The following is a 17,656-nucleotide window of genomic DNA, read 5'->3' as shown; positions in this document are numbered from 1 at the left end:
TTTTGTGTTTACAACATGCCTTTGAATATTATTTAGGAGAGCTTTTGGTCACGTTAGGTGGTTGTTCTCAATATTTATCGCCATCCGTGCGCACAGCCTATAGCTAGAAGTGGACCGTTAGTAAACAACCTTGTGCGTAGCCTACCTCTTTACAAAGGTTAGTAAACACAACTCATTGTGAGCTATGCAGCTAATATATCATTTATTTACTTTTGTAGTGGGCTAATCGTAGTACAAGTTCCTTTATGAATGAAACTGTTTTAGGTCGGTTACCTCGGCAGGTTTAGACGGTCCATTCATGTTTTTTCCCCCCAATCCATCTTGATATAGGGTGGTCAGACGGCACACTCGGCGGACATTTCTGGCTAATTGCTTATCAATTAAAGTAGAGCACTAGCGTTGCAGAATGGATGGGATTCAAGACCAACAAGTGCCTTATATTAAATCCAATGTGAGTGAGAGACACGTTTTTTTTTACGTATAACCCAAGACCAAATAACAAATAAACAGCACTTAGATATCAGGAAATTGTTATTCATCATTGTGTTACTAAGTTGATGTAAAACCTGCAAGCTGGTCACTCAGTCACATCCTCAGTCACATCCATGTGCAGATGTTTGAACGGATAGCCTAATATTTTAACTATTACTGTGTAAAACATGATGTTATATATTCAAAGAAATATTGTAATAATATTATTACTAGTTATCACTGAAGTGTTGTATTCCCTCTGTAGTTATAGGTAAAGAAAGGGGACATGGTCAAGTTTAAAAGTGTGTGAGCTGTGTGATTGATGGCCATATATTGCTCTCTCAGCTGTCTTCTGTGTAAGTGTGCTAGTACACAACAGAATCACTCCAGTGGGAAAAATTGATTTGTTTCCTCCCTTTTAGAGGCCACAAGGGAAGACGTCTTGCAGCGAGAGACCAGCAAATGACAGAAAAAGAAAATTCATTAACTCTGACCTGGCCCTGGACACTGAAGGTAGGTAGAGCAGAGGGGAGGGAAAAGTTAATTTCACGGCTTCTTAACATTTAGCAAAATTCAATTGGTTTGTGGCCACCTGCACTCTTAAGCAAAATCTCAATTACAACACACTCACCTGTGAAGATTGCAAGTAGCATCTGTCAGTGGCTACAGACACAAATTGAGTTGTTATTAGCTGCACACGTGCCTCTGAATCATCTGGCCAAGCCTCCAATGACACTCTAAGCCTATCATTCTGTCATAGTGGAAGGAATTGTGTCTGAAGCTTTTTTGTCGTGTTTTTTCTTCCCCTCCATGATTGTCCTCCATTGTTTTATTCCCCTAGAACTCTTCCAGGACCTCAGTCAACTGCAAGAGACCTGGCTGGCTGAAGGTAAGTGTTTACCCATTTACTGTAGTGTCGAAGGTCAACAAGCTCACTTGGTTTGAAAGACAGAGTAAGAGAATTGAAGAGAGGGAAAGGGAACGGTAGAGACGTAGAAAAAATCGGCCCCAAGTTACATTCCTACTAACGTGCAGTCCAATTAAAGCTTGTGTGGAAGAGGCACCTTGTGTGTCATGCATACATTAGAGACTGTGATGAGCGTGGTCTTGAGGGAGACTGAGGAGGCTCTACCCAGAGTGTCATCACAAATTACCAGGAGAAAGCTCTCCGCTGCTCACTGTCTCTTCTGCTTTTGGCAAGAGCTAACGCACGTGAGCCGCCACCACCGCACCACCTCCACCGGTCCTCTACCATCTCCTCTCTCTCACTCACTCTCTATCTCTCTCTCTTTCTTGCTCCCTCTCTCTCACACTCCCTCACTCAATCTCTTTATTTTCCTCAAAGTGCATCTCTCTCTAAAGATCATCCGCTATATCTATAGTATCAGCTGTCCTCTCCATTTCTTTATTTTTCTTTTGGAAGAAAAAGAACGGATTTACTTTTTACTTAGAAAAATCAGTTGGTCTGTGATCAGCAACAGAGATTTTTTCTGAGAGTTTATTTATTTATTTAACATTTTTTTTCTAATGGCAAGACTTGCTCTGTGTGGTATAACTCAGACGTGATGCTTCAGGATTTAAGCGCGGGTGTCTTCTTTCCGCCCTGTTTGCAGCACAGAAGTTTTGGTTAGTAAAGAATATTGATCATATTGTGCCTGTAACATTTACGTAAGATGCATGTTTCATGTGTTTGTGCATGTCTAAGTTTGTAAACGTATTAGTCTGCTATTTGTATCTACGTTTGTTCATCTTCTCTTGAATATCATTTACATATTGAAAATTATTTCCTTCGCATGGAACATTTTTATTAGTTTGCAATGTTTCTTCCTTACAATTGATTGCTAATAAGCTGCAATATGCGTTTACAGAAAAACATGGCCTTTTATTCTTTAAAACTTTTGTTGCTACAGTTATGGATGTTATTATTGTTTTGATTACATTTAGAGTGACCTATAAATTCTAATATACCGTATGTCCAATCTATGTTATTGGCATTAGGTTTTAAAACATTAAATCACAAAGGTTCTGACTGAGTAAATAGTGGTGTAAATATGAAGTAGGATGTGGATTCAACGTGTGAGTTCTTTGTAGTTTTTATAAAAGTAATCTGCATTACTTTTTAATCATTATAATTTCCAATGTCAATCTGATTGTATGCATGCATGACAAATCTTGACGTTTGTACTTGCTGCCTGCTTAGGGACCAAAACAAGCCCACAACATTTTGTGCTGTATAATTTGGGCCCATCACCTTAACTCGTATTGTAAATGTACCATGAGTTCCCTTTCTACACATAGTATAACAGCGTTTATCTCTGTATGTGGGACATCCTTCTCAATGCACTGCATATTTACTTTTCCCCTTATATGCTCAACACATAGTTGATTTATGTGGACTGCATTATGGAAGATAAAAACATGCCAACATCTTGTGTCAGCTAACTATTTAAAACAAATATTGTTTGGATTAGAATTATGCTACATTTGGTATCAGTAATGACATCATTCATTTGTTGTTCAATCTATGTCAGTGTCATGGCTTTTTTCCTTTGTTGGTCTCTCAAGCTTTGAGGGGAATCAAGGTTTGATGACAGATTGACCTTTTGATTATTTATATTCAGACCACATATTTCTAATTCATATAGAAAAATGTGTAGTTATCATACATTTTTTTGAATATTTTCTTCAGCTCTACTGTTGCACTATATTAGAATTGAACAAGACAACCTGCTTCTTTATCCAGTAGGCCTTAGTCTTTACTGGCAGATGATTCTAGTCGTAATGTTAAGGTCTAAAGTGTACAGCAGATCCTTAACTAATAGTATACAGTTTTATTATACTCTATCAACTTTAATGTTTTTCTGGTAAGTTTTTTGAGGTTATCTTAATACATTTTCCAAAGAGGTAGAAAAATATTGCTCCCTGCTTTGCACAGGTGGATAGGCAACTTAATAATTGATGAGATTCATCTATTCTTTAATACATTTAAAAATGCTTGCAGTGTAATTTAGTGGTTTTAAAAATGAGAAGTATGCTTTGAAATAGATATTGGAATACTTTACCAGCTACTCTCTGCCAGTTAGATTATGAAGTATATACCGCAGGGCTTATAAAAGAATAAGACGTCGTTTTAATATTTAAGTGAGAAAAAAAGCCCTTGGTTCCTGATATAGATATTACTGTAAGGAGTACAGTTCTGCCTGTTGTGGATCAATGTGATGTACGTCTCAAGATTGAAGTAGATTTAATAAATGACTTCCTGTCCATTAAGATAAAAAGGAATACCTAGCTACCTATTTCAAAGATTTATTAATTCAGGTAATTGGAAATAAGAGGAGGAACTATGGGAGACGGACTGAATTTCCGACATCATAGTCTGAGAGGTTGAAGGGTCCTTAACCTGGCCATTTTGGCCAAGGCTTTTTTTTTCTCTCTTTTTGGGAGCTCTTCAAGTATCAATTTGACTTTGAGATCTATTCAGTGAGGTTACCACAATTTTAGAATATTGTCATTTTTTAAAGAAAATGTTGACACAAATGTGAAAATGATAGTTGATGTAGTCTGGTCTATTGAATTCAAAGTTTTAAAAGGAGACGGTAAATCTTTTCCTCAACCCGTTCTTTTCATCTCAGCCCTGTTGTTGGCGCGCTAGCTAGATTTGTTTGAAACCCAACACAATCAGACACACAGCACTTGTAGGTACAGGAGGCCGATGGTGTTGGGTTTCAAACAAATCTAGCTAGCGCGCCAACAACAGGGCTGAGATGAAAAGAACGGGTTGAGAAAAAGACAAAGGATGTGCCACTACTACTCAGGGCCTGTGTATGGGGCTTTGCTGTTTTTCTTTTCTCTCTTTTTTCTCTCTCCCTCTCTCACTCTCTCTCTTTTTGTGAATGGCGGCAGAGTTCCAGTTTTGGTGCTCTCCCCAGGAATTGTTGCAGGGATCAGCTGGCCCATTCACAGACTGGGTCCAGTGACTCATGCATCCTGCTGCAGCTCCTTCTGGCTGCAATATCACTTTTCTCCCCTTCTCCTTTCGTTTCCGCCTGTCCGTCTCCATTCTTCTTCCCCTCTCGCTTTGAACCTTGCGACTTTGTGATGTCTGCAGTGTGCGTGTGTTACACAGTGCTAGCAAACTTGAGGTAGAAAGAAGTTGTACATGGTTGTGGTGGAGACGTTGTTGTTTTATTTTCTTTGAGTGGTCAGGCTTGCACTGGGTGAATGTTTGCCAGTCATGGTATTGTGGTGGAGCCAGTATTTTGAATTGAGAGAAAGTTCTGGTCTGTAATTATATATAGTGGCAAGGTATGACATTATTTTGCACTAAAGGGTGCTTTGTATGAAGCGGTTCAAGTTCTTACAATGGCCATATTGATGCAGAAATCACAGTGCACACCACACACCCTCAAGAGGGGGCTTGGCTGGCACAAAGAGTTGAAGTCAGCAGGTGCACAGGGTTTTACAATTATACTTCAGTTGCTGTTATGTTGATCTTTATTACTATACAGTATTGCACCATACAATATAATTCGTATTTCCTAGTGTGTATCAGAACAGTGTACTGTATTGACACTTGGTTACAGTGAACATTAGTTCACACAAGGCTTGATGTAATAGTTTTTCAGTTGTTTTTACACCACTTATATTGTGAGAAAATAGGAGCTTTTATTTTTCTATTTTCTTGTATTGTTTGTTCTCTCTCATCATTTCACACCAGATTTAAAAAAACATCAAGATCATTTTGAAAGTGAAAGTACAGAATTTGATCATGTGATACAGACCTGCCTCAACATGTTACTGATTCAGTGATAATGAGAATCCACCTCTTTGTGCTTAAAAATAGACGCGCTAATGACACATTTAAATCTCTCATATTGCCGTTTGCCACAATTCTCCAAACTCGTCAAACTTCAGGGACCTAAAAAGTGCAAATATGTGTGATATAAATATGTACATGCCTAATTGGACCCTGTGCAGAGCCTTCATTATCTTAGCATTAGCCGAAAGCACAGGAGTGTATGATAGGTGAAACACTCTGGATTGGAATAGAGCTAACTAGGCAGGTACAGGTGGATTCAGCAGTGGGGAGGAACCCAATTAGCTACTGTTAACAATTGGTGTTATTGCTATCGGCGTGGAGATAGCAAACTCCTCCTGAAGCTACAGCATAATCAAAAAACAGACTAGACAACCAATACATTATTTCTCCCTAGAGACCATTATTTTAGCTTTTAGCTGCTCCATTTGCATTCTATTTGTCCATCGGTGCATTATACATTAGATAAACATTGGGAGGATTCTACAGTTACATTGCTTTGTTCATGAATAGATACATGTCCATAAAGAGATGTTTAATGTCTTTAGAGGCTTTTCGCCAAAGGAAAGGATTGAGACGGTTAGACTAGATATCATTGTTTGGTGTTGTCCATCGGCATGAAAATCACCTTTTCCTCTCCTCTCTGCTTCTTTCTCTAGCTCAAGTTCCCGACAATGACGAGCAGTTTGTCCCAGACTTCCAGACTGAAAACTGTGAGTATATGATGCCACAATGTTATTGTATTTGTGTATGCATGTGTGAGTCTATGTGTTTGTGTGTGTGTGTGTGTGTTTGCACTTGTGTGTATGTGTGAGTGTGTGTTTTTCCATGTCTCTCAGTACCCCCACATTCACTCTCACATGTGCTCTCCAGAGAGCTAGTCTTGCGGGTTGGCAGACAGGTGCAGAAGAGAGGGGGTGGAAGAGGTAGCTGTGATATTATAGCACTGGGGTTTATTTATGTAGGAAAACATAAAAATATTTGGAGTCATTTGCAATGAGTGATAATAATCAGATAGTGTTTAATTTTTATTTTATTTTTTCTCAAACTCAATATTTTCCAACAGGTTTTTATCATCTGAAACAAAGACATCTTTGTAACTGTCAGTATTTGTTGTGATGGTTATACTGGAAAAAATCAAATATATCGTTACTTAAATGTATTCATTAGACATTATAATGCACTTGGTGGTACAGTACAGTGAGCCTTTAAAGTGAGTGGAGACGAGGCTGTTGGCACAATGTGGTTATGAGTCAAGTCAGCCAGCGTGTAGACAGAACTGGAGTGAGTGGAGCTCAGTGGGATCCAGTGCTAGCACATGTCTTTCAGATGAGACAAAAGGCCTATGCAACAGTGAGAAAGCAGGAAACTGTGTCCACGCCCTTAGTGCTCTATCTGTCTATAATAACTATTACCTCCCTCTATCACTCACATGTTTGATATTCACCTCAGAATATTTTATTCATTTCACTACTTTTATTTCTACATTTGTCTCAAGGAACTGTTTGGCTTTGAGGAACCGCATACCAGTTTCTCTGTGCTCCATAGACGTACAGTGTGGTACATATCCACTATAGGATCCAAAATGGTTGCACAGTAACATCCATAAGGTCTTGAGGTCACAGAAACCATCCCCATGTCCTTCAAAGCCATCCAGGGCCCATCATGTCCGTTGTAGTAGGAGACTGCTGACCATAGGAAATGTCCTGTTGGCATGCTGGACCAGACTGAAGAGATACAAACAGATGGTGGGAGGGAGGGCGAGGGCACCGTGGTTGGGCTCTCGAGCAGGCGTCCCAGCCTGCAGCACTCCAATATGGGTTTCACCAAGGAGAGATAGAGAGAGAGAGAGGATGGTGGGATTGTTTAGAGGTCAATAGAGGTAGAACGAGGTGTATGGCAGTCACTTACAGTATGAGGAAATAGACATTGAGAATAGGTGGAAACGTGGAAATAGACTTTGAGAACACTGTTAATATAATCAGATATTTTTGACATATGTTCTTGCGCTTCATAGAGATGAAAGAAGCATTCATGTCCTCACTTTATCACCTCACTTGTGGACAATTTTTCCAGGTCCATCGACCATACTTATCATCAAATTTGAAGGGGAAACTTCCACACACCAGCCATTGAATCTTCAGGCTGTGCACATGGAGGAAATATTTTCTAGTGGTTTCCAAGCTCTCATTAGCATAACTTAGCAGGGTATGAAGAAGTACTGTAGGTGGTGTAAAATGAGACCACATGTAATCAGCGGATAAGAGCTACTAACATTTAACATTAACAGTAATGGCGAGCACTTACAGTTTGTGAAAATTCGCAGGGTTTTTTCCCTGTTGCCAAAAAACAGATATTTTATGAATGGACTGGAGAAATATCTGCCAAAAGTAGACTTCACTGTAAATGGCAAAATACACAGTTTGCAACCCAACACACACAACTGTTGCCCTCAAGGGTGTTTTGTGGTAATTAGGAATGATTGGAACCAAAATGACATTTCTTAGCTTGCAGCTAATATAGTGGCTGTATTGAGAAAATTCACTGTGAATGGCATAGCTGGTTGGGGGGTATTTCAAATATTATTTAAATAAGGGAACCAAAATAATCAATGAAAGAGAGTGTGTGCACTTACTTTGTGCACTGCAAAGCATAAAGTCAGAGACAAAATGCAAATAGACTAAAATCTGTATTTAAAAAAATCTATGATCAAAAGGTTGTTTTGAACCAAATGTATGCTTTGGTTTCTAAATAAGGAATAGCTCTAAACAAACACTAGTCATTTGTTATCAAAATGCAATTAATGTGGGCAAGCATAACACATATTCATTTGTGTACAGAAAACCAGCCAAAGAAGTCATAAATGCTTGTTCTTAAAAAACACAGTCATTTAGATAAATCAATCTGTAGATAATCACAGCAATTTAACATTGATGGACCTGACATTCTAAAAAGGGATTCATCTGTTCTAGTTACAGGTGATGTCTTCCCTATTGATTGGTGTACCTTGGCACCCAACTGATAAATCTATTGTGACATTTCCATCTCTATTTTAGGTGCCTCTCTTAGAGCGCATGAGCTATTCTTAACATTGTAGCTCATTCAGTTCATGTACATATTAACTTACTATGTTGTATAACAAATACATAATTTCATAATGCATAATTATGCTGAACAAAATATAAACGCAACATGCAACAATTTCAAAGATTTTACTGAGTTACAGTTCATATAAGGAAATCAGTCAATTGAAATAAATTAATCAGGCCCTAATCTATGTATTTCACATGACTGGGCAGGGGTGCAGCCATGGGTGGGCCTTGGAGGGCATAGGCCATCCACTTGGCAGCCAGGCCCCCCCCACCTCAGACAATCCCGCAGGTGAAGAAGCCGGATGTGGAGGTCCTGGGCTGGCGTTCTGCGGTTGTTAGGCCGGTTGGACATACTGGCAAATTCTCTAAAACAACGTTGGAGGCAGCTTATGGTAGAGAAATGAACATTAAATTATCTGGCAACAGCTCTGGTGGACATTCCTGCAGTCAGCATGCCAATTGCACGCTCCCTCAAAACTTGAGACATCTGTAGCATTGTGCTGTGTGACAAAACTGCACATTTTAAAGTGGCCTTTTATTGTCCCCAGCACAAGGTGCACTTGTGTAATGATCATGCTGTTTAATCAGCTTCTTGATATGCCACACATTATCATGCCATTATCATGCCATTATCTTGGTAAAGGAGAAATGGTCACTAACATTGATGTAAACAAAATTTGATTTGAATTTGAATTTGATTTTTTTATTTTAGCTCATGAAACATGGGGCCAACACTTTACATGCTGCATTTATATTTTTGTTCAGTGTATGTCCATTGATAAATACATGTACATCATAAAACAGTAAACAACTTGTACCTTTAGCTTCTCGATAGTGAAATGAACAGACACAATCATCACAATAAGTCTCTGCTACTTATTGTCCCTCTTGTCATAAGCCTTTAATTAGCCAGATAAGGCTGCAGCCTCTGTGTCTGCGACGCCTGTGACGCCGTTCGACCTCGTCAAAGGTCTCCCTCAGGAAGTACCACTTTGACCTCCGATCGATGACCCGTAAAGGTCGCGCCCCACTGAGGCCAGGGAGACCTGTGAACATCCCCTGTGCTTTGCCACAACGTGCCCCGTGCATCAGTCCCCTGGGACCCAGGCGTCAGATGGGGTGTTGACAGATCGACTCATCCACACAAAGAGACTGTGACACTGTCACACAGGGCAAGCTGTCAGTCAGCAGTGAGAAACTCAAAACATCCGCTTCTCTCAGCTCCTCAGCTCCTCAACCCCTAAACTACTTCCTCAGTCATCAGCCCCGGAATGGACTTGTTTTACAAGGCCCATTCAAGAAAAACATACACTGGGCTGGCAATCCCCCAGGTAGACATTTTAGCATGGTTCTAGCCCTAAATAACCAGAGAAAAGACAAGCAATTTTATTTTTTTGTTTAGGTTTTCACTTCCCTTCAAGATCGGTATTTAATTTGTTTTGACGTCACAGTGTGTCTGATGCGGATTTTGAAATGAAGATTGACACACCTCTTCCTGTCAACTGTAATGAGGAAATGATTGTGCCCTATTCTCTGCATAAGTAAAGCACTTTGGGTTTATACTCTCCTCAGTAGTTGTGCGTGTGCCTGGTGCAACTGTGTGTGCATGTTTGTGCACGTTCATAGCCTATGTGTGTTTATTAGCGGTGACACGCTAGCTCTCCAGGTACCCAGGACTGACTTGATCCTGACTGACTTGGTTTTCATCAGCGTGGCCAATTGAATTAGTGTTGATCATGACTCAAGATGATGGGACGTTAATCAGGACTGATTTGGCACTTAACAGCTTCTTAAATGCACAGGCCACTGTGGGCAACTGGGCATAGGTACAGAGAGTGGGCTCAGATCAATGGGCCTTGTTGTTGTTGTCTGGACAGTATTGGCAGTTAGCTGAAACATGATAGGGATTTAGTGGAGTCTAGACCTGCTTTGAGATTGTCATATTTCATGAAGGAAGAGATTCCCATTGTGAGTTACAGTGAGTGATGAAGACTGGGATTCTGGACTAGATATTCCCGGCCCTGTCCTTGGGGACAGCAGTGGTGTACGATGAAGTGCTGGACATGCTTTTATGTATACCTATTACCCAAGTGTCGAATAAGGATGTTTTATATGGTGGAAGGGCCTTCAGAATAGGTTTACTTTCCATGGTGATATGACTATTGTACATTTGGACATATAGAGTACTGATAAATAATGAATTAGTTACTGAATAAATTTTTCAACATCACCTATCTAATGTACCTTTCCACCTGTCTCCTCCCTCCCTCCCTCCCTCCCTCCCTCCCTCCCTCCCTCCCTCCCTCCCTCCCTCCCTCCCTCCCTCCTTCTCACACATATATGTCGTAGTAGCATTCCACGGACTGCAGCTGAAGATCAAGAAAGAGCCCCACAGCCCCTGCTCCGAGCTGGGCTCCACCTGTAACCAGGAGCGGCCCTTCAAACTCCACTATGGGGAGAAGTGCCTGTACAACATCAGGTAGGTAAGCCACAGCACCAGCCTCAGCTTGATAAAATAAGTATTAACAGGTTGAAAACATCAGAGTTCTCTGCATCAGCCAGTATGATATCAGATGCGGTTCCATTTTTCCCAGTCTGGAACCAACAGTGCCAGATTGCACACAAAGAAATAGACTAACACCCAAAAATGAACACCATAGGTTTTGGTGATTTGGAAAATATCCTGTGGGATATTGTAGTATTTATTTTACCTTTAGTGACACTCACAAGGATTCTGCAGGTAAATGTGGTTTGATGAAAAAAATATGAAACACACTTTGTACAGTCTTTTTTCATCTCCACGGGCTGTCTAATATATCTCCACACTGTTGGATGGATAATGACTACTTCATTATGATTGCTTGATAAACTACAGTACTTCTGGCTTCCCACTCTGTTTTCAATGTTGTATTACTTCCTTCCATTTTGAGAATTCAAGACATTGGAATTGCAGCCATTCCCTATGAAACAAAAGGCCAGGTGCTGTGCAAAATGTTTCAAGTGGGATGCACTTGACTTGGGGAATCTACGATAATATACTGTCTACCTAAGGTGCAAGTTCAATTAAATTCAATGAACTGCTTTTTCAAATGAACCAAAATGCCCATGGCACAAGAGTTGCCTAGTTACATTAAATCTTGAATTTATTTGACTTGTGATATATGGCATTGTGATATATGCTTATGATATTACAGTACCATGTACGTCAAGGATCATCTTGAAGAAGTATTCTAGAAGAGGTGACACAAGACTATTTGAAACCCTCAACATACGCAAAAATATATATTTTTTTAAAGAAGGAAAATGTGTCAGAATTCAAATTCGTCAAGCTTTTGGTCAAAATGTATTCTGAGCCTATGTCAAAAAAGTTTTTAAACTGTCATTTTGACAATAACTATTAAATAAAAAAAGATTGACAGCGTTCAAATACTAGGCCACACTACAATGGCTTCTGTCAAATGACATGCATGGCTATAATCTAAAAACAACAAGAGACTGATCCCTCCACCCCGTGTGTCTCTCAGTGCCTACCAGCAGCACAAACACCCCACAGGCATGAAGCCCTCCAGCCCAGCGACACCCCCCTGCAGCACCCCCGTGTCCCCCCTTCATCATGGCTCCCCCACGGCCGTCCCCACCCCTAAACCAGATAGGACGTACCCCCACCTCCAGCCCTCCCAGCCCCTCCCGGACAGCGCCTACTCCATGGACCACAGGTACTGTGCTACACAGCTACTGTATACTGTAGGCTACCACTACATCCTCTTTAAAATGTCACTAACAAAACATTATTGACATAGTTTCAAGTGCACATTTGACGTTTATTTGATAATTTTAGGACATTCAGTACAGTTTACCAGAATCTAGATGTACCATTCTAATTAGACACAACGGGTTGTATACATTGTTAAGGTTTAAAAATGTGCCTTTCTGTCAGTCCGTCTGTCTCAATCAGTTATCATGAAAATGAGTGAAAATATTTGTGACAGATTTCGACGTCAGCTGTCGGAGCCCTGTCACTCGTTCCCTTCCCCACCGGCGATGTCTCGGGATGGAAGGCCCATGTACCACAGACAGATGTCTGAGCCCAACATCCCCTTCCCCCCACAAGGCTTCAAGCAGGAGTACCCCGACCCCCTGTTTGAGCACCCTGCCATGGTGGGGGCCCCAATCCCCCACACGTACCCCCCCTCCATGATGATCAAACAAGAGCCCAGGGATTTCACCTATGACTCAGGTGAGTGGGTGTGTTGGGTGTCCTCTTCTTTTTGGGGGGAGGAGGTGGTTGTCAGAGAGATACAGTAAAATATGTTGTGTTTAATATTGTGATGTCATTATGTCATTGTAACTGGTATTTGGTATTTTATTAGGATCCCCATTAGCTGTTACGAAAGCAGCAGCTACTCTTCCTGGGGTCCACACAAAACTTGAAACATGACATAATACAGAACATTAATAGACAAGAATAGCTCAAGGACAGAACTACATACATTTAAAAACGGCACACATAGTCTACATGTCAAAAAAGCAGAACATCTCTTTATTACGGACAGACCTCTCCCCATCTTTACAACCATTGAATCTATAACTAGGGTAAGGACTGTAAAGAAATGTAGCCTACTGTATATTTATATTTTAGTGTCCACCATTAGAGAAATATGACAAATTCAACCAAAGAACACTCTTTTCACTCAATAACATAACCAAATACTTGTGCATTTGGAACCACCACAGCATCAAGCCACCCTCTTTTTAATCAAACCAGATAGTTGTCATTTGAGGAATGAGCATGTTGATTGGATTAACCCATTATTAGCGCAGGGGGTTCTGGTTTGGGTGTCTGTGCCGGGCTCCATTTCCTGTGGTGCACTAATGTCTGTGCCTGGTCACAGTCCGCCCCCGCAGAAGGGGTGGTGGGGGGGTTATAATCCCCCCCCCCCCCCCCCCCCCCCCCCCGGGTCCCAGAGGCCTGAGGCCTGAGGCCACGCCAGGGCATGAATGAATGAACCTGCACTGGACTGCTGGCTTCATTCATAACATAGAGCCAAGGAGAGATTACTGTGGAGTGGTGTAATAGTGTGCCCAGTCAGAGTGGAATGTGGCGTCCACTCTGCTGCCTCCTGCAGAGAAAGATTTCAATATAAACAGCACTGAGCTCCCTTTGAGTTGGCCTTCTCTCTGTAACATGAGCCCTTTTCAACAGGGACATGTTCATAAGAGCACGCAACAGAAAACAAATGTTTCTATATCCAGGTAGTCCTCACTATTTACATTTTAGTTATTCAGCAGACTCTCTTATCCAGAGTGACTTACAGTAGTGAGTGCATACATTTCCAATACTGGTCCCCGGAGGAATGGAACCCACAACCCTGGCGTTGCAAGCACCATGCTCTACCAACTGAGCCACACTGGACAGTTTATTTCAGTCTGTTTTCTTCAGTTTGGTGCCTAATGAACACTACCCTGCAAACATTTACCCAGGTTTCCATGTTTCTCAATGGCATGGATGAACTGAGGGAGGAGGCCTTTTCCAGCATCTTTTCTATACCAGATTGACCATTTAGGGGAATTTATTAGCAGTCATTCTGCAGCTTGTTTACTAGAACAGGCCTGTTGAGAGGATGGGAAGGGAGCCTGGTAATTTTATTAGAAGTAATTTCCTCCACAAGTCCATTACTTTGATGAAGTTCAGAGAAATGTTGATGGCCCTAAATTAACGGGGTTAGTCATTTTATTGAACATTCACTTTGTAACTGTTTCTGCCCTTTGATTGTAACCAGCATCTGTAATGTTGTAGGAGGCCCAGACATATACAGTATAGTATTATACTGTTGTAAATAGTACCAGTGAAACAAAGCCATCACAGCCATCATGCTTCACTGCTGAAGAAACAGAACAAGCAGAAAACATGCCCAAAATGTTATGCTACATTTACTCCAATGCTGCTAATAGGTTATCCTGAGCTTAGCCTAGACTGTGATATTACACTGTTCAGTACTAGTGTAATATTGTACACTTACTGTTGGCTGAGCTCCAGTGTGATGCTAGAAGACATGTTCTTTAATCAGGGGCAGTGGTGCAGTGAGTGAGCAGTAACTGACTGCTCTCAGATAGCTGATACTGTCCTAATGCTCCCTTAAGGGCTTCTAACACCCATTCTTCCCTGTCTCCAGCAGAAGTGCCTAGCTGCCATTCTGTCTACCTGAGGCAAGACGGCTATCTGGCTCACACCAGCAGGACTGAAGGTGAGGGATGACACTTGGAGATATGCATGTTGGTTGGGTTATTCATCCTGTTCAAGTTGCCGTTTTCCTAATGTGATTTCTCAACACTGTCTCGTCTCTCAGGCTGCATGTTCGATAAAGTCACGAGACATTTCTACGACGACACCTGCGTGGTCCCCGAAAAGGTTGAAGGTGAGTCGTCCAAGAGTCGTTACATAAACCTAAACTGCTGCTTTCACTTGTAATTTCAATCAAAGACATTTTAAGTAATTAAAACATGTGAAATGACATCCTCCTCCCTCCATCCCCCCGTCCCTCCATCCCTCCACTAGGTGATATAAAACAGGAGTCAGGTCTGTACCGTGAAGGTCCAACCTACCAGCGCAGAGGATCTCTGCAGCTCTGGCAGTTCCTGGTGGCACTCCTGGACGACCCGTCCAACTCTCACTTTATAGCCTGGACCGGCCGGGGTATGGAGTTCAAACTCATCGAGCCAGAGGAGGTGAGAGCATGTCTGTCTCATCATATTCCACATAGAGTATCTTAGTCCCTTCAAGCAACAGTGACCAGATTATTCTGATCATTGATGTGAATTTGAGGTGAAATCTGCTCTTCAAAGGGTCAGAATAACATGTTAGGAAATGTTTGAACGAAGCAATGTACCGTACTGAAGTTCCTTTTTTATTGCCCCACCACGTGCTAAAAGTATGTAATCTGATCAAATCAAACACACTGTCAACCGGAGAGTGGCCTACTAAATATTTAAATGAACCTGTTCCTAAAAATATAAACGGTGTTGACGGTTCGGCCCTTTGAAATGGAACAGGTCTGGGTTTGTGCTCTTACATAGCAGACAGAGAGGCACGGTCAATGTCCGGTGTGTTGGTAGGGTAATGGTTAGAGGAGTGTGTGTGTGTGTGTGTGTGTGTGTGTGTGTGTGTGTGTGTGTGTGTGTGTGTGTGTGTGTGTGTGTGTGTGTGTGTGTGTGTGTGTGTGTGTGGGGGGGGTAACTTGGCATCAGTCCACATGGCCCAACTCAGTGGGACCAGCCAGCTGCAGCGAACAGGGGGGCCATTCATACCATCAGGTGACCAAACGCGCTTACTTTGGGCTTTGGGTGGCCGTAAATTCTGCCTTTGGCCCGGGCAGGTGTATCACATGAATGAGCATGAGGACATGAAAGTGGGTGCAACGTTTTTAGTGTTGGGTCCAGGCAGAGAGAGAGAGAGAGCAAAATAGAGAGAGAGATTGAGAGGGGGTTAGAGAGAGGGAGAGAGAGACAGGGTTAGCGAGAGAGAGAGAGAGAGAGAGAGAGAGAGAGAGACAGGGTTAGAGAGAGAGAGAGCGAGAGAGAGAGAGAGAGAGAGAGAGAGAGAGAGAGAGAGAGAGAGAGAGAGCTGTACACAGAGTAGGAGTAGGGCTTTAGAATGGAGGATGTGAGGGTGTGTGGTCTGGTAGACAGGTGCTGTAACATCTGCTGCCTGCTCCACTGGGTGGGTGACAAGTTCCTAATGAACACATCCCTGTTAAGGGGTGTGGAGTCTGGATCCACTCTAATTGCTGTTATTAGGAAATATGGATTAGTAAGCTTTGACATTTAGACAACGTCATTGCATTCTTACTGGGAAGTTGTGTAACAGGAAGTGTGTTATGTTGTCAGCTCTTATTATGGATAAGGAATATTTTACAAGACTAATGCCACAAATCTGTACAAAACATAATAAATGTGATATTTCTATGACATTTTGGTTCTAATAATGAACACCATGACCATTTCCCCTTTGTGTCTGTCTGTTAATGTGTGTGTGTAACAAAGGTTGCACGTCGATGGGGAATCCAGAAGAATCGACCAGCTATGAACTATGACAAACTCAGCCGATCGTTACGCTATTACTACGAAAAAGGCATTATGCAGAAGGTAAAAGAGGCCTAAGGCTGCACCCTGACAAGAGACATATGACAATGTTTCTGCGTTTGATTAGCTGTAATACCTTCTTCTCCATAGTCAACCATGTGCTCTGACAAATGTCCCTTTGGGGACAATAAAGTTAATCTGATTTTATCTCATCTAATCTTATCTTATCTCCAGGTGGCAGGGGAGAGATACGTGTACAAATTTGTGTGCGACCCCGAGGCTCTGTTCTCCATGGCCTTCCCTGACAATCAGCGGCCCGTGCTGAAGACGGACATCGAGCGGCAGATCAACGAGGAGGACACAGTGCCGCTGTCACACTTTGACGAGAACATGACCTACGTGCAGGAGGCGGGGCCCTACTGCAACCCGCCACACCCGTACAGCGAGGGTTACGTTTATTAACATAAAGCCCCAAGCCGCCGAACTGCAATGTACTTCACAGTGGCTACGAGCGGGGGAAAATACTTTGTCATTCAGAGGACCCCGACTCACCCTCTCTCACAAACTTTTTTCTTCTTATTTTTTTGACGTCCAAGCTGTACTGCAGGATGGAGAGTGCACTTTATGGACTGACTGACAGTGTGTGAACCTGCGGGGGCTAGCTATGTAATTGGGTCGTTTCAGATGTTTATGTTGATATTAAAGGAGGGATTTTTTTCCCCCGAGCATGCCGTATTTGTATGAGACAGGACTCAAAGACCAACGGTCACATATGGACATATTCCTGCAGTCTAGGCAGGTGAATCCTCAGAGCTTAAAGAAAAAAATCATCCTGATCTTTTCGACAGTTACAGGAAGCATCCTCAATTATTTCTTTCAATTATCTTTTTGTTCAATTACCCTTTTATCTCCATCATGTGTACTTTCTTACTCATTGTGTGAATAATGCAATGTATTGTAATGACATGCTTTTAAGATACTTTTATGGTGAAGTGACATAATTATAGACTTGAAACAGTAATGTAATTATAACACTCTTAGTTGACATCTACATGCTGCCTTGTTACCTGTTTTAAATGTGCCCCTTTATCTGCCAATACTGACTGCCCCACAGTACATCATGATATGACTGGATGTTGGGTTCCTTTTCAAAACTGCATTGACAGTGTAGACCTGTAGAAATTCGACACAAACGATC

General features: G+C 41.8%; 1 protein-coding gene across 4 annotated transcripts; it reads left to right on the top strand.

Moving 5' to 3' along the window:
- Nucleotides 1–406: 406 nt before the first annotated feature.
- Nucleotides 407–16,920, top strand: LOC311116393 (ETS translocation variant 1-like; the record flags this gene model as incomplete). Of its 4 annotated transcripts, XM_084191482.1 has the most annotated exons (12): nucleotides 407–451; nucleotides 894–984; nucleotides 1,313–1,360; nucleotides 5,947–6,000; nucleotides 10,729–10,858; nucleotides 11,904–12,095; nucleotides 12,369–12,616; nucleotides 14,556–14,624; nucleotides 14,727–14,795; nucleotides 14,936–15,105; nucleotides 16,420–16,521; nucleotides 16,693–16,920. In XM_084191482.1, the coding sequence occupies 12 exons, from the start codon at nucleotides 407–409 to the stop codon at nucleotides 16,918–16,920; spliced, it is 1,446 nt and encodes a 481-aa protein (XP_084047608.1). The 4 variants fall into 4 exon arrangements, with proteins under 4 accessions (XP_084047608.1, XP_084047609.1, XP_084047610.1 ...); XM_084191483.1 differs by lacking the exons at nucleotides 407–451; nucleotides 894–984; nucleotides 1,313–1,360 and adding an exon at nucleotides 2,037–2,097; XM_084191484.1 differs by lacking the exons at nucleotides 407–451; nucleotides 894–984; nucleotides 1,313–1,360; nucleotides 5,947–6,000 and adding an exon at nucleotides 2,037–2,097.
- Between the last annotated feature and the right edge of the window lie 736 nt (nucleotides 16,921–17,656).

Source organism: Coregonus lavaretus (genome assembly GCF_964263955.1).
Source record: "Coregonus lavaretus genome assembly, contig: HAP1_SCAFFOLD_908, whole genome shotgun sequence".
NCBI classification, from domain to species: domain Eukaryota; kingdom Metazoa; phylum Chordata; class Actinopteri; order Salmoniformes; family Salmonidae; genus Coregonus; species Coregonus lavaretus.
Note: the sequence above shows the minus strand (reverse complement) of the source record. Positions and strands in the feature narration are given on the sequence as shown.